The sequence below is a fragment of the Lagopus muta genome, chromosome 2, assembly GCF_023343835.1.
Source record: "Lagopus muta isolate bLagMut1 chromosome 2, bLagMut1 primary, whole genome shotgun sequence".
Taxonomy (NCBI): Eukaryota; Metazoa; Chordata; class Aves; order Galliformes; family Phasianidae; genus Lagopus; species Lagopus muta.
Window position 1 is genome coordinate 5637271 of NC_064434.1, and position 26101 is coordinate 5663371.

Below are 26101 nucleotides of genomic sequence, written 5' to 3' on the forward strand. Positions count from 1 at the left end.
AGCAGGAGGATAAAGCATGAGGACTTGGTGGCACAGTGCTTGTCTCAAGCCAAAGGTAAACCTCATCCATTCCCAGCACCAGTTGCTGTTGCATGAATACAGCCTCTATCCATGCTTTCTCTGCGTGTTCAAGCCGTGGATTTTGTGGCCACTCTTGTGCTGTAGATGTTTTATTTATTTTTCCCCTTTTTATTTTCCCCTGTCAGTGTGTTTAGATGAACCAAAGTCTCCTCTTTCTGTATGACGCTTTGTTCTCATCTCTTTGTGAAGAAGTTTCTGACTTCAGAAGAAAGCTTGAAAACTTACTTGTCCTTTCCTGCTCCTTAACTTTCTCCTTGAAAGCTGAAAAGCAAAAGTCAGGTCTGTTGGTGAGCTGGCTTTTCTGGCAGGCTCTGTGCCTCTTGGCATGGCCAAGCTGGAAGGGAGCGACAGGACCTTGGGTTGCCAGTGCTGCAAGCTAGATCTATTAAGGACTCACTCACACTTGGTTTCTTCATTGTCATTTTCAGGGCCACTGTCACCTCTGTAGCTGCATTTGGGAAACGTCACCCTGACTGCAACGTCAGCCTGCAGCAGCAGGACCCTGTGTTACGTTGCCAAAGCCTGCAAATGTTTGCAGATTTGGAGAGGTATTTTAAGGCTTTGTTGTGCCCTCTGTGCTGATGCTCTGTTTCTTCTCTCCCAGTTTGTGAAGTTTGCCAACATTGAGGAGGACACCCCGTCTTACCACCGCAGCTATGACTTCTTTGTCTCCCGCTTCAGTGAGATGTGCCACTCTAGCCACGATGACCTGGAGATCCGGACAAAGTGAGTGCCACATGTGAATGCCAGCAGCAGCCTCCCTGGTCTTGTTGATGCTGTAGACATGCTGGAGTGGGGTGGGGGCTTTCACTCTGTCTCCAGCTTTTGTCTTTCCTGGAGAAGCACCTGCTTTTGGTGGCAGGTTGGATGCAGGCTGCAAGGACCAGTTACTTTGTGCTGTGATGTGCAGTGACTATCCAGAGCTGTATACACTCACGTTTAAAAATGACCACGTCTCTGTACCCTTCTTTATTTCTCTGGAGGCATTCAAGACCAGGCTGGATGTGGCTCTGAGCAGCCTAGTCTGGTGGTTGGAGACCCTGCATATAGCAGAGGGGTTGAAACTAGTTGATCATTGCAATCCTTTTCAACCCAGACCATTCTATGTTAAGTAGGTCTATTCTGTGATGATTTTCCAAACATTAAGTCCTGCTGACTGTATGGGAGGATGAAGCAGAGGCATAGAAAATGCAGTGCAGCACGTATCCAGCTTCTAGTGCTATGTGGGTTGTTGTGTGCAGCATTAAATGTGTGTGAGAAAAGATGGTTTGCATTTTTTATCCTGACAGCAGGGCCAGCTCTGAATGCCAGTTCAGGCATTGGCTTGCTCCTGCCGATGGCAGGACAAGGGGAAATGTGCCCTTGGACACAACACACTTCAGACTTCTTGTGTTTGGGCAAAATGTGGGCAGATAACACCTGCAGCCTGCCCATCACCAAGCTGCCTCTGCATCTTGAAGCATTCTTCACCTTTGCTGCAGGGCTGCATCCCACGGATTGAAAGAGCTCAGAGTGGGAGGCAAGGAAATGATCCTGGTCCCAAAAGGAGTGATGATGGTGGGAAGAAGCCCACTATTAGCAGAATCAATATTCACTCAAAAAATGCCTCCTGCAGCTGTGATCTGTTATTTTCCATGTTGGAAAGTGGCTACATCTCTAGACAACACCGAGGACCGACTTGCTGTGTTGTGATGGGAAATGTATCCCAAGAGGATTAATTATGACTAAAGCAGACAGATTAATGTTGTTTACTGCTGCCAAATCCAGGTCTTTTGGTGATGTATTTAAACAGACCCAGCATTTGAAGTGGCCTTGTACATCCCTGTGAGGCACTGACAGTTTGCTGGTGGTAACACCCATGACTCTAGCCAGGAACCTGTGCACAAGAGGTGACTGCTGCCAGAGATGATCATGGTGTCAGGCAGCACTTCAGCAAAGCCTGTTGGTGCTGTTTCTGGAGCTGCAGTTCCAGGTCAATCTCCTTACAGAGAGGTGAATCCTTGAGGTTTTCCACTCCTCAGAGAGGCTCCTCTCTGGGGACTTCCAGCCTCCTGTCACTGCTGCAGACTTGCAGGTAGCTTTTTTCCTTAATAAGGAAGTAATGCAGATTGTTCATCATTTCCGCTTGACTTTCAGGGCATCAGTGACACACTGTTGTGTTGAAGGCCAGAAGAGAGAACCTCTTTTGCCACTCCTGTAATTAAAAAGGAGGGCACTGCTTTCCTGTGACCTTGGTCCTGCTCAGTGGTCATTCCTCAAGAATTGTGTTGCAGTCATATTATTGCCTGTAATAAAATCAGAAAATTGGCTGCGAAGAAAACAAACAAACAAACAAACAACCCTGCTAGGGAAGAGACCTCAGAGCAGATTATTTAATGCATTTATTTCTGAAGATCGACATGTACTGTCTTTCTCAGGCACCAGCAATGGGTGTTGAGATTCTGGTTTCAGAGCAGGGAATCCTGCTGCGTACAGGGATTTTTATCGATGGCTCTGTTGTTGATTAGAGCAGAGTCAGGATCTTTGGACACAGAAAAGACAAAGGTGCCAGACTGCATCTAGGTTTCCTTGGTATCCAGCATCCCTGTGGACACAGCTTAGCAGTGTGGCTGCTAGGAACAGAGGAAACAGCAAAACCATCTGTGATGCTGAGGCCAATACTAACCCTTTGGAGAGGCCAGGCTCGCTAGTGCCACCTCTCAATGTTGGTTAGCGTGTGGCTGCAGCTTGCCTGGGGCTCTTCCAGTGAAGATGGTGGATGGAAGCCGGCTGCTGCTGCCAAAACAATTTAAGCTGGTTCAGAGCCTTTCTTGCTTGTGTCTGTCATTTTGTGGGAAGCCAAGTCTCTCTGGCATGCAAAGTGGAATGATTGTTTTGAGGCATAGCAGGCCAGGTCTTGGGGTGACATCTGTGTGAGCACCTCCAAGAGCGCAGAAATCGGTGCCTTCTCTTCAACTTCTTTCACAGTTTCACCCACATGTACGTATATATGTATGTAAAATAATGCTTAGAGATAAATAACATTTTGCTGTTAATTTGTTCCCTAGGATCCGGATGTCTGGCATTAAAGGCCTGCAGGGAGTAGTGAGGAAGACGGTGAATGACGAACTCCAAGCCAACATCTGGGACCCTCAACACATGGACAAAATTGTGCCCTCACTGCTCTTCAACTTACAGCACGTGGAGGAGGCTGAAAGGTGAGTGCTTGCTGCTGCTGTGGCCCACGTGCTCTTCCAGCAGCTTCAGGGCTGTTTTCAGCCAGGTTTTATAGGGGAGAGACATTGTGGGCTGCTTTGTGCCTGCACCTCATGTGAAAAAGGCTGTGGATAGTCAGAGAAACCCTGCAAGAGTCCTCCTTGAAGGATGGCACAGATGGCAGGAGCTCTGCTTGCTATCCAGTGCCATGAAGGTTATTGCTGTCTTGGCCACTGCAGGGCAGTATCACTCCTGTGAAGGAGGGAGCTCAGCACTGTCCCTGCAGTTAAGCCATGCCCTCTTTGCAGAGGCTCTGAGCTGTCTGTTCAGTGGGCTGACCGCTGTAAAGATTCCTGCTTAAATGCTACCTATGCAATTAGTTTAAAGGTCAGCAAGAAGAATGAGGGGAGCTGAAATATGGCTTTGCTCCCTATCCTTCCATTCTTCAAGCATAACTCCCTGCCAGATGAGTGTTTGAAGGGGAGGTGCTCAGCTGAGAAACGTTTTGTGGAGAAACAGGCACGAATTCCTCCTGGGATTTTCCTTTTGAAGGTTAGGAAAGATGTGTCAGTCCTGGGAAGATGACTTTTGGCCAGTTACATTTCCCATTTCTCTTGTAAACTGAAGCACTGAAGTGGAAAAAACATTTGCTGTGTTTCTGCAATGCCAAACAGCCCAAGTGTAGAAAAGGGGGGGTGAATGTTCCCTGGGGTGTGTGAGTTCAGGGTGATTTGTGCTGTGCTGTACTGACTGCTTTGCTTGTCCTCCCTCGAGACATTGTGTCTGTGCTGGGAGGAATGTTATGCCCGTATCCTTGCTGATAAGCACTGAGCCTGGAATGATAAGCACTAATCCTGAGACTGGAAGGAGGGACGTGAGGGCTGTTTCTGCTGCACGGGGCTGTGAATGGGGCCATTCCAGCACAACTCTCTCGCCTGTAATCCGTGCACCTGTGCTGCCCTCTGATATGGCTCAAATCCAACAGTGCGTTATCCCTGAGCTCTGCTGCAATGGAGCTACCCCATCTGCCTCCCAGGGTGACATATGGCTGCTGTGGGGTGGCTGCAGGCTGTGTGAGGGGTAGCCCACGGCCCTGTGCAACGAGAGCTACAGGCAGATGCCACAAACATTTAGCTCTGTCCCGCCCTGAATGGGCTCTGTGCCTCTTCTCCCCCACTGCTGCAAGCATGCTCAGCTCCACTCTCATCACCCTCCTCTGCTTTCACAGCCGCTCCCCTTCCCCGCTGCAAGCCACTGAGAAGGAGAAAGAGAGTCCCACAGAGCTGGCAGAGAGGTGTCTGCGGGAGCTGCTGGGCCGGGCGGCGTACAGCAACATCAAGAACGCCATCACACCTGTTCTCATGTAAGTTGTGCACCCTTTGATTTTGGCACAAGGGCACAGAGAAACAACGGGTGTGGGTCAGAGCTGGGGGGAAGGCAAGGGCTCTTCTGACTGCCCTTGGCATGGTGCTGGAGGTAGGAACTGGGTTTCAGCTCTTGTTTTCGGAGGAAGATGGCTTTGGATAGATACCTGTCACTGAGAAAAGTCACCTCAGAGAATGATTTGTATCCCTGTTCTCATGCGTAGCATTTACTCCATTCTGCTCCTGGCTGTCCCTGCTCTTGGTGCTGGTCTGCACTGCTGCATTGCCTGGGGAACACAGTCACCATCTGCTCTGTTTCCATCTCTCCCCAGCCACCTGGATAACCACTCGCTCTGGGAGCCGAAGATCTTTGCCACCCGCTGCTTCAGGATCATCATGTACTCAATCCAGGTGGGAAACCTGTGGGATTTCTGGCCTTTGGAACCATCTGGGGACGCGTGTGCATGCCTGGGAGCACCCAGTTCTGCCTCTATGGCTGGGCTGAGTCAGAGCATCTACTGTGTAGCTGCATCCTGACAGCTCTGATCTGAACACTGACAGTGGGTTTGGCCCTTGAGCATATCCCAAGATGGGCACCATCAAGATGAACAGCAGAGTGGGCTGGGGGCCTTAAATGTCTGATACACCTTAGCCTTTCTGTGTGACAGCTGTGCATGGTTTAGCATGCTGTGCATGGTTTAGCATGCTGTGCATGGTTTAGCATGCTGTGCATGGTTTAGCATGCTGTGCATGGTTTAGCATGCTGTGCATGGAGCCTGTGTCTCAGTCCTGAGAGTGATTGCTTCCCTCTCAGCAGAAAGAAAAGACTTGCTGAGTCAGATGGGCTAGCAGTGTGCTGTGGAAAGGAAGCAGTTGAACTGTGGTGAAAAGCTGCCTCTTTGCAGATCCCTCCTGTGGAAATCAACACAGCCTCCCTCCCTGTAGAAAAGGAGAGGCACTATTTGGGGTTAAAAATCTTCTGGGCAAACCAGATATAGTGAGGGTGCCTGCCCCTCAGTATCTCTGTCCTTTGATAGGAGCAGGCCTGCCAGACTCTTCACTGGGTGCTCTGGCTGTGGAAATGCAGTTTAGGTAATCCCCAAATGTCTCATTCTCTTTCTCTTTGCATGGGTCAGTGCATGTTGTCAGGCACAGTGCTGCCATCCTATCCTGCTCCCACTTTGCTAGAGCAGCCTCTGGACTTCCCCCCCTTGTGATTTTTCTTCACTTTTGGATTCAGCCAAGCCATAGCTTGGAGAACCAATATACTGAAAAGCAGATTGCCATCCCCCACTTTTGTTTCATGTTTCTAATCCTGTAAACTGCCTAAAACCCTTTATAGTGCCACTAGAGTTTATGAAATCCTGTTAATGCATCTTGGAGGCGTGGGGTCACAATAATTCAGCAGGATTTACTCCCTGAAATCCTCAGGATTAATCATTCCTATTTCCTTAGATCTCAGCAGCTCTTTAGGTCATTTTTTCATGTGCAAATTGCTCCAAGGTCTTGCTCATTCTTGTAAAACAGACTCTCTCTGGGTGCCCTCTCTCATTTTGCATCTGGAGAATTGTTGGAAAGAGCCAGGCAGGGGCTTGATACAGCTGGGTGTGAGTCCCCAGTAGCTGTGTGTGTTACAGAAATGGATCATCACTTCTTGCATGTGGCACCCTCACTGATATTCACTCTCTCCTTCCAGCCACAGCACTCCCATCTCGTGATCCAGCAGCTTCTTGGCCACCTGGATGCCAACAGCAAGAGCGCAGCCACTGTGCGTGCAGGCATTGTGGAGGTCCTCTCGGAAGCAGCAGTGATTGCAGCCTCTGGATCTGTTGGTAAGTGCATAGATCTGTCCTGCATCCATCCTGTCACCCTTTTTATTTCAGCTGCTGAAGGTTTGAGCTGAACTCCAGTCAGTGGAGGATCTGCTTCGGAGCACCCAGGAGTGCTGGGGATCTTTTTGATGCCATTTCAGTGCACCCGAGCACAACGCCCACGTTCAGCTGTCTGCAATGGGAGCTGCAACGCCCACATGCAGCTGCCTAAGTTTAGGCAGCTGAATGCAATGGAAGCCCTCACCTCCACGCAGGGGGGGCAAAGGGATTTTCAGGGCTCTTTTTCTGGGGCTTGCTGTGAATACGTTGAGCTCATGTTGTCACTGGAAGACCACTTCTGTCTTGGCTTGGGGAGCTGGTAGGGTTAAAACTCTACATCTGGCTTTCAGTCTGTTTACAGGGGTAGTAGGAGGCATAAATGACACCACCCCTGGGGGAACTACAGGCTCCATCTCTATGGGGAAAAAAAAACACTGCTCCCCCCATCTCCTGTCTCTCCCTTCTCATCATCCCAGGCCCCACGGTGCTGGAGGTGTTTAACACCTTGCTGAGGCAGCTGCGGCTCAGCATCGACTACGCGCTGACGGGGAGCTACAACTGCATCACCGGTGTGAGCACCAAGATCATCAAAGAGCACGAGGAGAGGATGTTCCAGGAGGCCGTCATTAAAACCATAGGTGGGGATTCTGGCTGTGCCTGCTGTAGGTGTGTGCTGTGCTGGTGGGTGGCCTCCCATGTGGTAGGTTTCTGCATCTTAGGGTGATTCAGGACAAAAGAAAATTGCTTTCATCCTAAAAGCAGCGATGGGAAATGAGATTTACCTCATTGCAGCACGTGGCTTATCAGCAGGTGGCATTGCAACCCCATTGATCCCAGCAGAGCTGCCACATGGAGGCTGTTGTGCTTCTTCTTGGCTTGGACAGGCTGAGGAATGAAGGAGAGGAGAAGGAAAGGGCAAGTGTGAGCCTGCTTGAGTTGATGAGGATGGAGAAACGTCCAAAACGGGGTGCAGAGGGAGGGCTTGGCACCTCTGCCTCTCTTTGTCTGGGCTTAGGGCTGTTCCTTCCAGTAGGCATTTTGATGGCTCTTGAATCCCCCTAAAGGGAAGGTTGCCAGTAGATAGTGCATCCAGTGAGGCCTTTTCCTATTCCAACCTGGCTGTGAGCCCAGCAGCTGGCTCAGAGCAGTACTGAGTGCTTCCTAGGGTGCCATGGCCTGTGGGTGGTCACTGTTCCTCACACACTGCCAGTGCACTCTTGTGCCCACAGGATCCTTTGCCAGCACACTGCCCACTTACCAGCAGTCAGAGGTGATGGCCTTCATCATGAACAAGGTGCCTCTGCCATCCTCACAGCAGTCTATCGAGGCTGGTAAAGCTGGGTGAGTATGGATGCTTTTCTCCCTCCTCTTCCTAGCCCTGCCCTTTTCTTCCTTCAGCTGTCCCATGCATTGAGATAAAAGACTTTGAACACAACATTGAAAGTGCAGGAGAGCTCCTTGAGGTGGCCTTTGGGGGCAGAGTGAGACATAAGGACAGGGGGGATATGGCTACATTATTAGAAAGACTGGGGTGAGGAGCTCAGTCCTGAGGTGTCATCCAAAATTTAGCAGGGAAAAAGGGATAATATTTGGAGGAGTGACTTCCGATGTGATGATCAGGTCAGCAAGGTGGCTGCTGGCCATGACTTTTGAGAAGCTCATTTTTGGCTCTGTGGGTACCAGCAGCTCATTGCTACCTCCTCATTCTGTGTGTGGCCCCTCTGAGCTGCCTCCAAGCTTTTATTGACACTAAGTGGTAGGCGGTATATATAACTGGCTGTGGAGGAAGAGAGGGAAAGGAAAGCACCCAAACAACATAATTACTTGAGAAGTGTGGGAACAGAGTTTGAGAGCTATTTGGAGCGAGGGTATCAGGCACTGAAACGTGTAGGTAAGGAGCAAACAGATTTTCATGCTATATTTATTTTCAAAGTATGGCCGGGCTGCTCCCACTCATTTCTGATGGGAGAGACTTGCTGCATGATAGGAGACACGCTCTGCTCCTCAGTGATGTGGGGGTGATTCCTGGTGCCCGTGTTCAGTCTGGTATCACATGGTGTGAGACACATGGGGCTCTGCATACTGTTCAACTGGGGCAGCTCTCCTTGCTGCAGAATCACACTCATAGCCCTGGGATGCCAGTTACCAACTGCTTCTCAGTGCTGGCTTGGCCATGCCAGGCTGTTTGTCACTGCTCTTTTACCATCTCAGGAGATTCCTTCCTTTTTAAGACACATGAGATGGTGTTGCTCTGGATGTCCAGGTAGGTGTGCCAGCAGTTAACAGAGAAGCTGCAGCCTACAGTTCAGCCTCTGAGGATGCTGCCACCTCAGTGTAGCTCAGTCCCTTGGCAGGGGTAGGCAGCTTAGGCCAGTGTGTTGTGGATGATGGGACAGCCTGGAAATACTTACAGAGCTCCACACGTCCCTTTCTTGCCATATAGGGTTAGGAAAGACTGATTCCAGGCAGTAGAGAATTCAGGATATTCTCTATTTGCCTAAAAAAAACCCTAAAATGCACATCCCTGAAGTGAAGGCATAGTGTACACTGGCTGAGAAGAAGAGAGATGGAGTGAGGAATACGGATACTGCCATGCACAGGAAGGCTTGTACTTATCTAACTGGTCTTCAACAGCTTAAGAGTGAGGGGCCCATATAGAACAGGCCCATATGCCTGGCATCCCTTGGGGGTCACTGGTGGGATGGGCACCTTGTGCCTGCATGGAGTTGCAGGTGTGCCTTGTTTCTGGTACCTAAGCTGGGTTGAATCCTTTCGTGCTCATCATTCCTTTAGCAATGTGTCTGGTGCCCATTTCCTGAAGGCTTTTATAGCTGTATGCAGTAATGACTCAGGAAACTCAGTCTTGCCCTTTCTGAAGTTTTCTAATCTTGGAGCATGGAAAGAGGATTGTTTTTGTTTTCACTCAGATTTTACCATTTATTTCTTTTCTCCTTGGCAGGGAGAATCGAAATCGGCTGACACAGATAATGCTCCTCAAGTCCCTCCTACAGGTATGAACGTGTCACTATCCCTGCAGCAGTGTCCAATCCCTGCAAGACCTGTAACCAAACACAGCTGCTGGCATGGAGCCCTGACTTGAGCTCAGGACCCCTCTCCCCTGGGGTGGTTTAGCAAGAGCTGAAACTGTACTAAGTTTTCTCTGCCCACATTCCCCCTTTCTTGGTGTGTTTTAACCTAAGTGACGCTGTCATGTTGCCTCCCTTTTTAATTGATGCTCACAGGTCTCCGTGGGCTTCCAGTGCAGTAACATGCTCACAGCACTTCCCAGCGCCTTCCTGGACAGGCTGCTCTCTGCAGCCCTCATGGAGGATGCTGAGATTCGCCTCTTTGTCCTTGAGATCCTCATCAGCTTCATTGATCGCCATGACAACCGGCAGAAGTTCTCTACCATCAGGTGTGTGCCTCAGGATCCCCCACAGGCCTGGGGCTGGCAGACCCCACAGAACAGGCTCAAGAGAGAGAGATCTGACAGGCTGAGAGTGCCTGCAGGCTTTGGGGCTGCTGGCAGGATTATTATTAAATCTGGTACCAATCGTGGCGTGGTCTAATGCTGCAGATGAGCACTGTGCTAGGAGCCAGATGGGTGGGGGGAGTCTCGGAGAGGCTGTGCCCAGAGGGATGTGGGACCACCCTGCTGAGGATAACTGGTTAGGCAGACAGTGATACCAGGAGGATGTAACCTGCAGGAACAGTAACCTCCTCGAGTGGGTTCATCGACTGCATTGCATCCCCACAGATAGGCCTGCTGGGCACTGGCATTGCTGCGCTGCATTTAGCTAGCCTTACTCTGGAGAGGAATGAAGCTAAGGCGGAAGAAGGTGATGAATCCCACATGGCAGTATCTCCATGGGGTTTGCTGTGGTCCTGCTAATCTACTCTGCATGCATGCTTCTTTATCAATTTGCCTTTGTATTCCCGAGTGCAACTTCCTTGAAATCCTGTAGTGATTTAGCTCTCTCGAGTATCTGGATTGCTCAGATGGGTTCTAAAACCAACCTTCAGCTTCTCCCCCTTGGTTCCTCCCAGTTGCTTGTTCCTGGCCAGCAGCTCTGCTGGCGTGTGGGGATTGCACATCCTTCCTCTGGTATCTGAGTTTTTCCTTCCCCTTGGCCTTTCCTTGCAGCACCATCAGCGACATCTCAGTCCTGAAGCTGAAAGTGGAAAAATGCTCGCGCCAGGATACTGTCTTCATGAAGAAGGTAGTGTCAGGCTGTCCTCGTGCACACCTGTGTGTGAACAGTGCCTTGGTTTCCCCAAGCCACACTGGAGGCATGCAGTGAGGCCTCTGAACCTGGGGATGTCCCTGGGAGAGGACAGTGGGATTCAATCTACATCAGTGCTTCATGTGTGAACCTTTGTAGACCCTGAAATCTGCTATTTGTTCCAAGAAATGAGTACCCCAGGATGTGCTAGTATCCCAAATACTATTTATCAAGTGATTTTCAAAGTTGCCTAGTATTTAAGGAAGAAAGAAAAAAAAGCCCCACAGAATTTCCTCTCACTTTAAAATATTTTCTGTGAAAACCCCTCTGAAACTAATTTGAGGCCAAGAGAGGATCAGTTTGTTATGTTACACACCTGGGAGCAGTCCCTGCATTGAAAGCAGTGGAAGAGCTACATTTCCCTTGCACCAGTGTGTGCCCAGCTCTATCCCATGCCTTGCTCTCGAGCAGTGTGGCTCAGGTCTTTATTTCTCTGCTGTGGTCTGAGCTGTCATTTCTATAATGCTGCTGCAACAGGGGCATCTTTTCCGTGGGCTTGTTGCTGTGAGCAGTATTTGCCTGTTCTGGGCTCTGCTCTCAGACCTGCTGGTGCCTCTTCCCCGTCAGGGTCCAACACCACCTGGGAGTCACAGCTCCTAACACCTAGGGCTTTCTCTGTTAACTTGTCAACTGGAGGAGTTCTGCTCCTTTGTGCATGGAGCCCCTTTGCTGGGCCCTGCTGCTTTTTTGTTTATCCTTTTGTGTTGACTTTACTGTTGCCTGTAAAGGATGCTTAGAAGGTGACCACATCCTTCTGTGTTCCTGCAGCATAGCCAGCAGCTCTTCCGGCACATCTACCTGATATGCAAGGAGGAGAGCAACATCCAGGCTCACTATGAGGCTCTCTACAGCATGCTGGTGCTCATCAGCATTGAGCTGGCTAATGAGGAGGTTGTAGTGGACCTCATCCGCCTGGTGCTGGCAGTGCAGGTAGGTGAATGGGAAGCTGAGTGTGTTACTGGGGCTCAGTGCTAAAATGCTAATGGGATACCTGGCCTGCTGGGTGAGAGCCTCTGCCCTGGCATCTTACCTGGCATTATCTCTCCAGAGCTGGACTGTACTTGGAGAAAGGCAATAGAGGTCCTGAAAGAGCCTCTGGGAAGGGCTTTTTTTTGTTTGTTTGTTTGTTTGTTTTTTGGGTTGAGGTCTCTGAGCAAGGGGGATACAAGTTCCTCACTTGCAGGCTTCTCCTGCCACAGTGGGATCAGATTAGCACAGCGGGGAAGAGACCCAGCCAGCTTCTGAAATGCCCCATCCCCTTGCTCTGATAGCTGGGATATTTGCAGGCCGCAGTGCTGTGAGGTGGATGGGGACCTTGCCCATCCCTGTCACATGGGGCTGTGTCTGTGCTGCAGGAGATAGCCCAGATCAACGAAGACAACTTGACAGCATACAACCGCTGTGCGCTCTTCGCCCTTGGTGCAGCTTACCTGAACCTCATCAGCCAGCTCATCACCGTGCCCACCTTCTGCCAGCACATCCACGAGGTGCGAGGGCTCGGGGTGGGTGCTGAGGCCTTGTCTGCTGCAGCCTGCCTGGCTGCCTGTGAAGTTTGAGCCTGACTTCTTGCTTGCCTTCTGCAGGTCATCCAGATGCGACAGAAGGAAGCTCCCTATCTGCTGCCTGAAGATGTGTTTGTGGAGAGACCCAGGTAAGCACCTTTGCTGGAAACATCCTCTTCTCCACTGCCTGATCTCAAGGATTTAGCACGTGTAGGAGCATGGGGGTAAAGAGTTTGTCTACCTTTTGTTTGCCTGTGCTTGTCTGCATTTCCCATCTGGGCATGTCACAGTGGTAAGTAGTTGTCAGCCTTTTTTTGGATCCAAGAAGGGTTTCATGCAATCAGAGAAAGGACTGGCTGCCAGTTTGTGCTCAGAGCTGGTCATATACCAGGATTGGCTCTGCTGGCTGATTCCTTCCCCATCCAACCAGCAACGTGGATGCAGATGCGACACACCTTCCTGCTGCTCTGCTCTGCTGCTGGCCCAAGGACATGTGCTGCATGCTGATTGACCTTGGGCTGCCTGGGCTGTTTCATTCCTGCTGGGATAGCCTTTGGCACATTTTGCACGTGTCATGTTTGGTGAGGAGGTCCCAAATACGGAAGCAGCCCCAAGTGAGTGCCACTATTATTGTAAGACATCCCCTAAGTTGGGGTGGTGCTCCTCTGAAGAGCATGCTTGTATCTGTTGTGATGGGTCGAGGGCCCTTCTGGTCCTCTGTAGCTTTGTACTGGTGTACCCAGAGACAGAATCCTAAAATGGTTTGATTAGGAAGGGATCTTGAAGTCCATCCCATTCCAGCCCCTGCCACGAGCAGGGACATTTCCAACTGCACCAGATCCCCCAAAGCCCCATTCAGCCTGCCTTTGAACACCTCCAGGGACAGAGCATCTACTACTTCTCTGGACGGCGTATTCTAGTGCTTCACCATGCTTGTAATGAGAAATTTCTTTGTAATATCTAATCTAAACATACCTTCTTTTAGTTTAATGCTGTTACTCCTCATCCTGTTGTCAGTCACCCCCTGACAAAGAGTCCCTCTCCACCTTTCTTACAGGATCCTTTAAGTACTGGAAAGCTGCAGTAAGGCAGTAAGGTCTCCCCAGGGCCTTCTTTTCTCTAGTCTGAATACCTGCAGCTCTTTGCCTGTTCCTGTAGGAGCGGTGCTCCAGTCCTCTCAGCACCCTTGTGGCCTCTAGGCCTGCTCCAGCAGGTCCATGTCCTTGTGTTGGGGGCCTCAGACTTGCATAGAATGCTGCAGGTGGGGTCTCCTGAGAGAAGAGGAAAGGGGGAGAATCACCTTCCTTAACTCTCTGATCTCCATAACATGATGTATCCAATTCTGATGGCGCTAAGCAAAGCCATGTAAGCCTTCTCTTTCTGACTGAAAGGGGCTGGAAACCCTCTCCCTTCTGGTACCGTTTCCTAAGAAGAGAAGGTGTGGCCATATCCCCTGTTTTTTTTCCACCCTCATAGGTTAAGCAAGAGCCTTGACCGCCTGGGCCCAGAGGTCTTCTTCTGGCAGAGCAAGATCAGTGAAGTGCTGGGTGGCAGTGGTTACAATGCAGACCGGCTCAGCACACCCTATGTCCCCCAGCTGACTGGTATGTGCCACCCTGTGGTCTACTGCAGGACCAGGGGAAGGGAAACATTCTACACAGCAATGGGAATGTGAAGCTCTTGTGCTTATGTGCGGGTTGTTTTCCTGTTGTTTTTCTGCCTTTCCTTAGAAGTGTAGCATTAGGGAAACTGTCACAAATCTGCCAGTCAGGAGATTCCTGGGGTTGTCACATGCATGGCGGGCTTTGATTGCTACTGATTGATTTGATTTGATTGCTACTCTGGGGGCGAGGCATGGGGCACTTCTGGAGTTGGAGGAATGGCAGCAGATCAGCTTACCTATCCTGGTTTTTCCCAGATGAAGACCGCTTGTCCAAGAGGAAGAGCATTGGCGAGACCATTTCCCTGCAGGTTGAAGTGGAGTCTAGAAACAGTCCTGAGCGAGAGCAGGTACTGTGTTACACCTGAGCTTTAGAAACTGCAGTCCTGACAGTGTGCAATTAAGTCTTCTATAATTCTTCATGTAGCTGTGTGCATAACTGCTCTGCTGGCTATGAGGACAGGGATCCATTATTCAGCCCTGGTATGTTTGGCAGCAAATCAGGCACAGAAAGGTTCCATCTCCTACTGATGCTCCCCTCCAGGTGCTGGTGCTGATAAGTGTGTTATGGGAGTTACACATCTGGGAGGATCTCACGCTGCTGTTTGGGTGGCAAACCTTTTGTATAATCATTGAATCATAGAATGGCCTGGGTTGCAAAGGCCCACAGTGCTCATCCAGTTCCAATCCCCTGCTGTGTGCAGGTCACCAACCAGCAGCCCAGGCTGCCCAGAGCCACATCCAGCCTGGCCTTGAATGCCTGCAGGGATGGGGCATCCACAGCCTCCTTGGGCAACCTGTTCCAGTGCCTCACCACCCTCTGAGTGAAAAACTTCCTCCTTTATTTTCCCGCTATCAACATTTCATACACGCAGGAGCCTTTGGGAGGTCTGAGGCCAGGGTGGTCCAGCCTGAAAAAACATTTTAAAAATACAGGTTGTCAGGAAGGATGTGTCTGTGTGTTAAAGACAGGCTGTGTCTCAGTTCAAGAATACAGCCTGAGGCACTGGTTCTTGGCTGCTGTGATTCCAAAACACTGTGTTGTGCTGAGCACTGAGCCATCTGCTTTTCCTCTTCCTCTAGAGAGCACCAGCTGAAGAGATCACATATGAGACACTGAAAAAGGCAATAGGTAAGTGAGGGAGAGGTGGAGGCTGACATGTTTGAATATGGGTGGGTGATGTGTGGGTCCCATCACCCCTGTGTGTGCTCTGGATGGATGGATCCGCTGTGCTTCTGCCATGCTGACATTGCACCCAGGTAGCAGCACGGCCAGGCAGCTTCATCTCTGTGCCTCTCCCTAGGGTGTTCCTGGGAGGCAGGCCCCAGATTCAGGCACCGAAGATCCTCTGCTTGGCTTACTAGTGATGCTCAAATCTGTGCTGTCTGCTGGGGGGTGGGGATGTGGTGTGGATGATCTGTGCTGAGGGGAGCAGCTGAGAGCCATTTCCCCTTTGCTTCAGTAGACAGCGTCGCCGTGGAGGAGCAAGAACGAGAGCGGAGGCGACAAGTGGTGGAGAAATTTCAGAAAGCCCCATTTGAGGAGATTGCTGCTCACTGTGGTGCTCGGGTGAGTTGAAGCTGTGGCCCTAAATCCCCGCATGGTCTCAGCAGGGGATGGTGGCAGTGCAGCTCTGAATGCTGTGAGGCCGCCTTCTTCCTTCTCTGCTGAACGGGGAAGGCCGATGGAGTGTCTGTCCTGTTTGCATTGCTGTTGTTCCTGGGTTGCACCCACACTGATACAGCTGCTGTGTGTGTTTCAGGCGACGCTGCTGCAGAGCAAGCTCAACCAGATCTTTGAGATCACCATACGGTGAGTTGGGGTGATGGCTGAGCGTGCCAGGCTGAGCATGGCTAGTCAAGCCACCCAGTTGTGTTGCTTGCAGGGTGCTGGGGGTGGGTGCCAGCCTGGGGCTGGGGTACCTGTGGTAGCACAAGAGATTAAGTTTGGTGGGAGCAGCCTCTGGTTTGTTTGCTGCAGTTCCCTTCTGCTACGGGGGCACAGAGGAGAACTGCAGTGGTGCAGGAATGCGATGTTTTCTGCCCTGCAACAGGCTTTGCTTCCTCATGAAACACCTCTGTAAAACATCTCCCTCTGTCTCTCATGTTTCAGGCCACCACCGAGCCCATCAGGCACCATCACAGCTGCCTATGGCCAGCCCCAGAACCACTCCATCCCAGTGTATGAGATGAAGTTCCCGGACCTGTGTGTGTACTGAGGATGGCCGTGCTGGTAGGACAGAGCCTGCTGCACAGCTTGTGCCAAAGGACCTCCTGGGGAGAGACTGCCAACCACCTGGAGAGTGCATCCTTCTGCATGACAGATAGGGACGTGAACACTAAGACTATCCCAAGATTCATTGGCACCACAAACCATGTACTTTCTTTAGTGATCCCCTGCTGATATTCTGGGGGCAGCTGGTGGTGCAGGAAGGTGTGTCGTTGCTCTGACCTCCCTCTCCAATTTTGTTCTTGGAGAGGGGGTAGGAGGTGCTCTGGTTCCTGGCAGAGAGCTTTGGGCATGTACATCTTCCCAACGTAAAACAAACCTGTTCCTTGGGGAATCCCTCCCCAAATCATCTGTTAGCCATGTTGGAAACCCCTGGCGAGGGTGCAGGGGTGAAGCTGCAGGGTGTGAGATTGTAAAAGGGGATTGTGTGGTGCAGCGTGGGGCAGCTGTAAAATTAAATCCTGCTGGAGCTCATGCACAAAGCAGGTGACTGTAAAGGGTGCAGTCCACACATCCAGCTCCTGGCCTGTGAGCTGCATCTTCCCAGCAGCTGCCCCAGTGCGTGGCCGGTTGCTCGGGTACTTCATTCTGGACAAGAGGAGTGCCTGGAGTGACAGGAGGGCAGCAACTGTCCCATCCTAGTGTTGGGATACACAACCTGGCTGGTTCCAGGTCACTTGAAAACGTGATTTATTTGGAAAACTTTTCTTGAGGAGGAGGGGAGATCCAAAAGAGCTATACTTGACTTGTCCATGTCATCAGCAGGGTGCTCTCGGGGAGCCATACAGCAGCCACAGGCAGTGCTCATGCAGTGAGGCACCTGGGGCCACCATAAGTCATGAGTAGAAACCACATTTGGGCATATCAACACACTAACCAACTATTTTCATGGTTTATGGTTTCACAGTTTCTGGTTTGGGATTTCACAGTGTTAGCATTCCTGTCTGAGGAATAGATTACTTTTTTTAACAGAATCCTTTTGGAAAAAAAAAAAGAAGAAAAAGGCCTCTGTTGTGGTCAGGCAGCTTTTTGCTGAGCCAAGCATGGAGCCTCCTGCACCAGGGCTGCGGTGAAATCCCAGCTCACCTCTGGGGCAGCCCCTTTCCTTCCAGCTGGACACATTGCTTCACTGCAGGAGGAGACACAGGAGGATCTAAAACTCAAAACTGGAGGTGTGGGAGATGCTGCTGTGCACAGCAGGGGGACAGCAGGTGATGACAATGGTCACAGTGGTGCTGCCTGTGCCCAGCTGGGTTGCTTCAGTGACCACTCATTTCTCCACCCCTTCTCACGGTAGCTCTTCAGACAGTTATTTGAAGGTGTAATTGCACGTTAACATCCTTTTTTTTCTTCTTCTCTCTCCTTTTTTTAGTTTGGTGGCGGGTGCAGTTTGCAGTTGCCCCGAGGTTACCACTTGTTTATGTGGTTGTCATTTAATCCGGGTTTAGGAAATGACCTAGCTTAAGAGGACAGGAAAAACGAGGGTTTATTTCAGTCCCTGGGTGGGATTGCAGCCCTGCCCAGAGCCTGAGGCTGTCCTTTGCCACAGCCACTCCTTGGGGGTCCCCCCCTATCTTTCTGTTCCCAGCCTGTCCCGTTTTGTTCCCTTAGTTATGCCTAGTCCCCCATGGGGTTTTGGCTGGGTGAAGTTGCAGAGCTGGCATTGGGAACGTGAGGAGGCTGCTTGACAAAGGATGTTTTGCTCCCATAGCTGTGCTAATGAAAAGCAGTAAAAGTTCAGCAAAATGCAGTAGGAGAAGCGATTAACCCCCAGGCTGTGTGTGCATGGGGGGGGAGACGCTTCCAAACCCCTTCAAATTCAGAAGGGAGGTGGGAAGATGAGCACGAGGCTTGCTCCTTGGAACCTAGCTGCCATGGGGATGGCACAGGGCACGTCCTGGGGTTCCATTGCTGCTCAGGGAACCTGGGCCAGGACTGCACCTTATCCCCTATCCCCTGGCTGGGGGTTTCGGTGTGGTCTCCCTGGTCCCAGTGCTGTTCCCTCGCTACATCCCCCAGCACATCCCCTATTCCCCTCCAAAAGCAAGTGCTGGCTGTGCTCAGCATTGCATTTCAGGACCCAAACTCCACCTGTAAATGTCCCTACACACACACACACACACACAGTGTAAGTGACTCGTTTGTACATCACGTTTAGTTTAGATACTGGTGTATGTATAGATGACAAAGTATATTTCTATAAACTTGGCAGTTAGGTGCATGTGTGCGTTTCCATCTCTGTATTTCAGGGCACTGTGTTGTTTCTGTGCGTAGCTGAGGGCAGGAGAGAAGTGGGTGTGAAAGGGCCGAGATGCTGTCAGTATTTCCAGGCAAGCCCTCCAATAAATGTTGATGTTGCCACATTATGGGATCTGCTCTGTTGGCACGTTGATGGCACCTGGGGCTCTGTGAGGCTGGGGGAAATGGTGAGGGTTTGTTACTCCTGGCACAGGTAACAGCGTTTGCTCTTGCAGATGGTCCCACATCCCCAGCTGCTGCCTGCTTTCATTGCCCCTCTGTGCAAACGATTAAGCAACGTGACTTTATAAATAATGTCACTTTCTTTTGTACCTGAGAGTCTCCTGTGTTGCCATTCAATAGGCAATTAATGAGTTTACCTGGGAGATAAGTACTGGGGAAGCTGCCTAGGGATGGGGAAGCCTGAATCCCTTCCTTGGGAGTAACCTGTGATGAAATTTAGCCCCACGGCCATCTCCCATGCACAGCACCAGTGATGCCTTTTGGTTCCCAGCTGCAGGATTTGGGCTTGGAGTTATTCTAACTTTCACTTTTAGGTCCCTGGAGGTGCTCAAGGCCAGGTTGGATGGGACCCTGTGCAGCCTGGTGTAGTATTAGATACAGAGGTTGGCAGCCCTGCCTGTGGTGGGGGGAAGAGAGAGGGGGAAGTTTGAGCTTCACCATCCTTGAGGTCCCTTCCAACCCAAGCAATTCTGTGATATGATTCTCTGATAATCATTAAGGTTGGAAAAGACCTGTGAGATCATCAAGTCCGACTGTCAACCTGTCACCACCGTGCCCACTGAACCTTGTCCCTATTTCCTTCTCCCCGTTGCAAGACACAGCCCCACAGACATTGCAGATGCATGGCTAGCTAGCAAAAATTACAGATGTATGTTTTGTTTTGTTTTGTTTTTAGAATTCTTTTAATCCGTCATTTACAGTATTTTACAGCTTGGTGAAAGTAGGAAAATGACCCGGCGTGAGCACTGCTCACATGGGTGCATTCAGCCCCAACCTGTTGCCATTGGGTGTCGGGGCAGGAGGGCTTCGGAGTAGTAATTAACGACATAACGAGCGATCTGTGGATCTAAGTGACACACATGCCGGCAGGACACTAAAGCTGCGTGGGGCCACGTGGGCTGGGCTGCCCCGCGGGCCGTCCCCGCTCACTGAGCCTTCTTGTAGGCGCTTTTGACGATGGCGTTTTTGAACAGAGTCATCAGCGGCGTCTGGCTGTGCTCCAGGGTCATGAAGCCGCCGTAGCGCTTGTCCTTCAGCGGCGCGTGCCAGCGGAAGTGCCGCATGCGGTACGAGCCGCCGTCCTTCTTTTCCTCCTCGCCTTCCTCCTCCTGCTCTTCCTCTTCCAAGAGGCCGAGGGGATCCTCGTCGGCCGCCATCTCCCTCCGGAACTCCACGGGGTAGCTCTCGGCCGACTCCTCGTCCACGCTGTTGGGGTACACCTTGATGGGTCTCCTCTTCCGTCCCACCGGTTTGCCCCAGCGGAAATGCTCCATGGAGTAGGAGCGCTTCCCTTCCTCTCGCTCCAACCCTTCTCCGTCTTCCTCCTCCCCGGTGGGGCGGTGGGGTGATGTGATGGGCAGGGCGAGGCCGGCCACCTCCTCCCTTTTATGCCCTCCGCTGCTGCTGTTGCGACGGCCGAACTTGTTCCAGCGGAAATGGCTCATCACGTACTTGCGGATGCTCTCGGAGAGGGGCTGCAGGTGCCCGTTGCCGGGGTACACGGGTGCCTCGGCCGACAGCTCAGCTCGGCACGCCTTGGCACACGCCTGCACGGGGCAAAATGGAATCATGAAATCCTTCAGCTTGGAAAAGACCTCTAAGGTCACCAAGTCCAAGTGTCAGCCCGCTCCACCATGCCCGGTCACCATGTCCCCAAGTGTGTTGTGTCATGGTTCTGGAACACCTCCAGGGATGGTGACCCCACAGCCCCATGGGCAGCTGTGCCACTGCTTCACCACTCTTTCGGGGAAGAAATCTTTCCTAATGTGCAACCTGTGGCCTTGGTGACGTTCTGTGCAAGCGCCACTCTATGTATCCTCCAGGGGGAGCATGGAGCATCCAACACATCCTGTGGGGATGTAAAAGGTGCTGGGGGAGCACGGACCACACATGGAGGCTGTGCGTTGGGTCCCCAAAACACACTCAGCCCCTGCAGAGGATGAACCATAACCACCATCCTGTTACCACTCTCTGATTTCCTTGTTTGTCCCACATAGGAGGGATGACATCAGTTTGAAAACTGATTTTACCCAACGCAAAGATGTTCTTTATGATGAAAGTGATGAGGCAGTGGAAGGGAGAAGCTGTGGGTGCCCCATCCCTGGATGGGGTTTTGGGCAACCTCATCTGGTGAGAGGTCTCCCTGTGGCAGGGGTTGGAGCTGGGCAAGCTTTGAGGTCCCTTCTTACCCAAACCTCTCTGAGATTCTGTGACTCTATGAGGCCAAAAGGCATGAGCACACCAAAACCCACAGATCACGGTGCCCAAGGCATCGCTCCACCTTGCCATGTGTCACCCAGCACGGACAGCATCCCGTCACCTCTTCCATTGGGGTTAGAAAGCAAACCAAGCCCGGGGCAGCCCCACGCTCCCACTTACCAAAACACCAGCCTCAGTGGCCAGGTCCTGGCACTTGCTGTTCTCCCAGCACGGACCGCTGGCGGTGGTGGGGTGGCACAGCAGCAACCCCAGCACCACAGGCAGGCTGCGGCACAGCGCACCCCGCATCCTGCCGGCAAGGGACGGGCACCCAAACTGCAGAGGAGCTACAGAAAAAAAAGAAAAAATAATAACTATTTGCCCAAATATGGGGCTGCTGCTTCTTGCTGGGATTGCATCCCCTCCTTCCAGCCCCTTGTGGCTTTGCTGTCGCCATCCTTTGCCTCCGAAATCCCAGCTCCTTTGTCACCTGCGTGAACACCCGGCTTTGCAGGTGACAGCTGCTGCCTTGAGGATTTCTGCCCCTCCTGAGAGCCACAGGCAGACGAGTGATGCTGCCAGGGAAAGCTGCCTGCAGGCTGTAGCCCCTGCAAACCCCCCTCAAGCTGAAATGATACATGAAATAACATCAGATCATCGCTTGGGAAGCACTCTGGGAGATGCTGGAGGTGTCGGGGATGCCGGTGCGCTCAGGGATGGCTCCGCTGCTGTGCAAAGGATTTGCTAAAACAGACCCAGGCTGAGGCTGGAAGCTGAAGGCTGTGCTGCAGGGACTGCTTTGGGTGAGTCCAGACAAGGTGAGGGTTGTGGTGATGGCAGCAGAGCCATGCGGATGGATGTATCCATGCACTTTGCTTTTGCCAAGCCCAACTCTTTCCCAAGTTGTTTTTAACTTTGTGGGGACTCACGTGGTTCACCTTGGGAGTGCCAAGGGAGGAAAACCCCATCCCACAATTTAGAAAACAATAGGCAAGTTAATGAAAATCTCATCCTGCTCCATAGAGAGCGGACGAAGTGCGGGCATGGAGGTGCTTTTTGCTCTTTTGCCCCAAAATCATGGGAGCAGCCGCCTGGGACCTCCCAGCTCTGGCACAGCAGTGCTGGATCTGTGACTGCTGGGACACTTCTGTAACGCATCAGCATACGGTAACCCAAAAAAGCAGAGAATAAAGGGTGGCAGAGGCTGGGGGCAGGGATGCACAAAGCATTTCACGGAGGAGAGTGATTTATCTCCTTGCCGCCGTCCATCTAACCGTGCAAACAACCCATCCAAGATTTTGCAACCAAGATTTTGCCGAGTTTCCCCCTTCCCCGCACCCCCCGGAGGTGCCCTTCTGGGCCATGCCGCATCCCTGAGGTCTCACCTGTGGCGTGGGCTGGAGCGCAGCCACCACCGTCCCCGTCTCCCGGAGAGCGCGTCTGCAACGTCCCCGCATCCCCGCTGCCTTATATACCCCCAGCGCCGCGTCGCAGCCGCCCTCTGGATGGCCCTTGGGGGTGGGGGCGGAGATGGGGACGGAGGGACACTTCCAGGTAGCGAACAAAAGCGGAGCAGAGGGGGGCACGGTGCAGATGTGGCTGTCCCCGAGGTGGATGGGATTAGCATCTCCCTGCCAGCTGCAGCCAGCCAAGTTTTCCAGGCGAAGCTGCTAATTGCTTTCGGGAACAGGGGGGTCGGACGGAAAGTGCTTTACTGGGTGTTTGGTGCAGGGGCATCTGTTCCTTTTTGGGGATCAGGCGTGGGAGGGCTCCGTGATCCAACGGGTGCTGGGGGTGTGGGGTTGGCTTTTGGTGGGATAAAGGGTTGTTTTCTTTTAAATAAACCTCTCGGGATGGCACCACACACAGCCCCCTCCCTGTGCACAAACCCTTGATCTCTCTGCTTTACCACACTGCTTTTGCCTGCAGATTGCTGCAGCAAGGAACCCAAGGCTTACCAGGATTCATTTTCTTTAGGTCTCACCTGGGCTGCCTTATATGTGAAATACAGTGCTGTAGGGCTGCCAGGAGGCTCCTCTGGGCACTGGGACCAAGCAACGTGCAAGTGAGCAGAAAGAATGCTCCCCTCCTGCAAGGGGATGTGGGTGCTCCCCTCTTGCAATGGGATTTGGATTCTCTCCTCTTGCAATGGGATGCGGGGTGCATGAGGTTGGCAACGCTTCTTTGGGATGGTGCACAAAGCTCCGTCACAGGTTCCATTTCACCCATCCTGGCATTTCAGTTTGCTTCATGCTTTCCCCGGTCCCCCAGTCTCCCCTAGATCCAGGAGACCTCTGTGGCGCAAGCAGTTCATATCTCTTAACTGTATTATCTGCCTCCACCCTCCCTGGCAGATCCCCTGCTATGCAATATTTTTTCATGACGGAGAGCTATTCCGAATGCTTTATGGCCAAAAAGGAGCGATGATTCCCACTTTAAAAGCTCTTTCATCTTTATTAGGCCTCTCTGAGCCAGTTATTTTTATAAGGAAGAAATCAGTTTAGGAAATAGGGAAATTTCGTTGAGGTGAGGCGTTGGGATGAAGAATGCCTCCACACTCACCAGCTTTGGCGCAGCCCTCAAAGCTTGGTCTAAGCCCATCCTCTGAGCTCCCTATGGCACCTCCCAGAAGCCCAGAGCCTCAGGATGGTTGGGTTCCCAGCTCTACGGCCAGGGGCTGTGGGAGATCCCCAAGGAGGACCCCCAGAGCTCTCCACCCCCTGTGCCAGGGCTCGACACTCACCCAGCACTGCAGTGCTGCTGATGGGCAGCTCTTGAGCTCCAGGCTGTGCCCTGTGCCCCTGGGCTGCCCCAGGCACTGTTGAGCAGAGCCCTGCCACATTCCCTTGCACTTCCTGCGGGGATTTATGGCCAAGGTGTGATCCCCCAAGGCCTACTGAGGGTGCTGCTGCCTGAGCATTCCTGGAGCTGGGGCTGGCTCTTCCTGGGCAGCATCACCAGCAGCAAGACACGGTCCATAGCATCACAAAGGCTAGAGAACACCTCTAAGATTAAGTCCAGCTGCCAACCCATCACCATCATGCTCACTTACAGAGTCATTTGTGCTGAAGAAGACCTTTGAGGTCATCAAGTCCAACCGCTGACCTGTCATCACCATGCCTAATCACAGACTCACAGAATCATTAAGGCCAAAAAAGACCTCTTAAACCACCATCACCCCAACTCAAATCCAACTCCAACCCACCCCCACCATGCCCACTAAACCTCGGTGCCACATCTCCATGGTTCTTGAACACCCCCAGGGACAGTGACTCCATCACATCATTGGGCAGCTGGTGCCAATGGCTGGCACAGCAAGGCTGGAGGCTGAATTTTGAAATGCCTTGGGCAAGAGCTGATGGCTTTGCCATGCTGTTGTCCCCAGGGAGGATCACCTGCAGGTGAGCAGCTCATCGGCCACGTGATTTCTGGCCTTTCCATTTTAATTTGTTGAGCAAGTCGCACTTTTGTGCAAATGAGTTCTGGGCTGGGGTGTGAATTTCACAGCTGTACTCAAATCCTGCTGGGCTGTGAACAGCAGTGCTGGGCCTTGTAAGGGCCTTCTGACAGCCACGTAGTGCTGCCCAGAGCCACGTCCCTCCAGCGTCACATCTCCACCTTGCAGCCACATGCTGTGTGCTGCTGGGTCATCCCCATCCCTATAATCTCAGGTTAGAGATTTCTTGCAGTGCTTTACAGAGTTGACCTGGTGGCTCTTGCTGGTTTCCCTGTAAGAGTAGGACATTTCTGGGAGCAGACATAGGAGTGATCACTCCTGAGCACATACACTGAAATGCAAGCTGTGTAATTTTCTCTTTGTGAAAAATGGTTGTGCTTGGCCATATGTTCACTACCAGAACAAGAGCAGCTGTGGAAGGGGCTGGAATCCCATCACCAGCCTCTTGCTCCCGCGGTCATTGGATTGGAGTCAGATGAAGACACTTGGGTATTTGGCTAGGAAGAGGCAAACAAAGGCATGTGAGGCTCTGAAGTGTTTGATAGGATGCTCTGCGTCACTGAGAAGCTCCAATGGACCTGCTGGTCCCTCAGCAGTGGTGAGTATCCACGCAAAAGAGTGGGGAGTGTGACAGCCTGCTGCACAGGATGCCCTTTCCAAGCTGCTACTCACTCCAATCCAGCAGCTGTTAATGGCAGAAGGCGGTCATTAACTACTGCACTTTGCTTTTGGACTGAACTCTGCTCACTTCAGCTCCTGGATTTGGAGCTGTCCTGCTCTATGCAGTGCTGGGTTAGCCCAGGGCAGAGCCATCCTGGGGGGAAAACTGGGTGAGGTACAGTCAGGACCCCCAAATTACCCTGTTACGTATTTTGCCCAATTGCACATTTTCTTCTCTCATTCTTGTTGCCTTTCTTCTCCTTTTTGAGCTGGTTGCATCCTGCAGGCATACACTTGCCAGGCACAACAAAGCTGTGATGCATGCACACTCCTGCACACTTTGCCCTGTGCTCATACATGTTTGCACGCCTGGAGCCAAATCCCTGATTACTGCCCGTGCCCCTAAGAGGGATTACAGCTTCTTAGGGGGGATCTGGCTGTGGGTTGGGATCAGAAGCCTGGCAGGGGCTTCCTTCCTGTAACTCAGCTCCTACACCATATTCCTGCGTTCCAATTGAACCCAGCTCCGTCTCCATTCCACCCCTTTCTGCTCCCAGCTGGCACCCAGATGAAGCATGGGGAGGGTGCCCAAAGGCATCACTGGTGGCTGGGGTGACGCCAGCTACGTGATTCTGCACTGGGGGTCTGGAAGAAAAGTGGGTGGCAAAGCTAATGGCAAAACCAATGGTAAAGCTAGTGGGCAATGCTGATGGCAAAGCTGCGGTGGCAGTACATTCTGGCATCTTGTTCAGCACTGCAACAGACTGGGTGGCACTTGGGTGGCAGATCTGCAAGGACTGCAATGCTGGCCATGTCCTCAGTCCTACCACTGTGTTTGAGGATCGACAAGGATGGGTCTGGGGAGCTGGGAAAGCCCTGGGACACTTGGCTCTGAAGCGGCTCCAGGTCTGCACTGCCTGCTTAGAGATGGGCTGCTTATCCTCTCCAAGAGGCCAAGGTAGGCTCAGGGGATACTGAATTTTGGGGATCTCTTTATTCCATGGGCTAGAAATGAGAAATGGAGAAAAATGATGGTTTTGTTTTTTTTTAATATTTCCTCCTCAAAGAGTCTGCACACGGAGGAGAGTCAAAAGCTGGCTCAGCAAGGCTGCAGTGTG

At 51.9% G+C, this 26101-nt stretch overlaps 2 protein-coding genes across 7 annotated transcripts in view; one reads left to right on the forward strand and one right to left on the reverse strand.

Moving 5' to 3' along the window:
- Window positions 1-18631, forward strand: part of EFR3B (EFR3 homolog B) — a 44410-nt gene extending 25779 nt beyond the window's left edge. For 5 of the 6 annotated variants that reach the window (XM_048937346.1, XM_048937345.1, XM_048937344.1 and 2 more), the window contains exons 5-23: window positions 686-807; window positions 3129-3278; window positions 4505-4639; window positions 4973-5051; window positions 6337-6472; window positions 6988-7149; window positions 7741-7852; window positions 9471-9522; window positions 9754-9926; window positions 10656-10731; window positions 11563-11724; window positions 12150-12281; window positions 12378-12445; window positions 13773-13900; window positions 14215-14306; window positions 15040-15088; window positions 15420-15526; window positions 15720-15769; window positions 16070-18631. In XM_048937346.1, the coding sequence (XP_048793303.1) occupies window positions 686-807; window positions 3129-3278; window positions 4505-4639; window positions 4973-5051; window positions 6337-6472; window positions 6988-7149; window positions 7741-7852; window positions 9471-9522; window positions 9754-9926; window positions 10656-10731; window positions 11563-11724; window positions 12150-12281; window positions 12378-12445; window positions 13773-13900; window positions 14215-14306; window positions 15040-15088; window positions 15420-15526; window positions 15720-15769; window positions 16070-16175 (2091 nt within the window). In that variant the 3' untranslated portion in view covers window positions 16176-18631. The remainder of the gene's footprint in view (window positions 1-685; window positions 808-3128; window positions 3279-4504; window positions 4640-4972; window positions 5052-6336; window positions 6473-6987; window positions 7150-7740; window positions 7853-9470; window positions 9523-9753; window positions 9927-10655; window positions 10732-11562; window positions 11725-12149; window positions 12282-12377; window positions 12446-13772; window positions 13901-14214; window positions 14307-15039; window positions 15089-15419; window positions 15527-15719; window positions 15770-16069) is intronic. The other variant, XM_048937343.1, reaches the window with a different exon arrangement.
- A 769-nt stretch (window positions 18632-19400) lies between these two features.
- Window positions 19401-22291, reverse strand: POMC (proopiomelanocortin). The gene is made up of 3 exons (XM_048937491.1): window positions 22252-22291; window positions 21047-21213; window positions 19401-20214 (listed from the first exon to the last, which is right to left on the reverse strand). The coding sequence occupies exons 2-3, from the start codon at window positions 21173-21175 to the stop codon at window positions 19594-19596; spliced, it is 750 nt and encodes a 249-aa protein (XP_048793448.1). The 5' UTR covers window positions 21176-21213; window positions 22252-22291; the 3' UTR covers window positions 19401-19593.
- Between the last annotated feature and the right edge of the window lie 3810 nt (window positions 22292-26101).

Bases quoted from the DNA above. Each gene is read 5' to 3' on its own strand.
- POMC (XM_048937491.1), bottom strand. From the start codon at position 21,175: ATGCGGGGTGCGCTGTGCCGCAGCCTGCCTGTGGTGCTGGGGTTGCTG. The intron at 20,215-21,046 runs GTAAGTGGGAGC...TGCCCCGTGCAG, and splicing joins CCACTGAGGCTGGTGTTTTG to GCGTGTGCCAAGGCGTGCCG.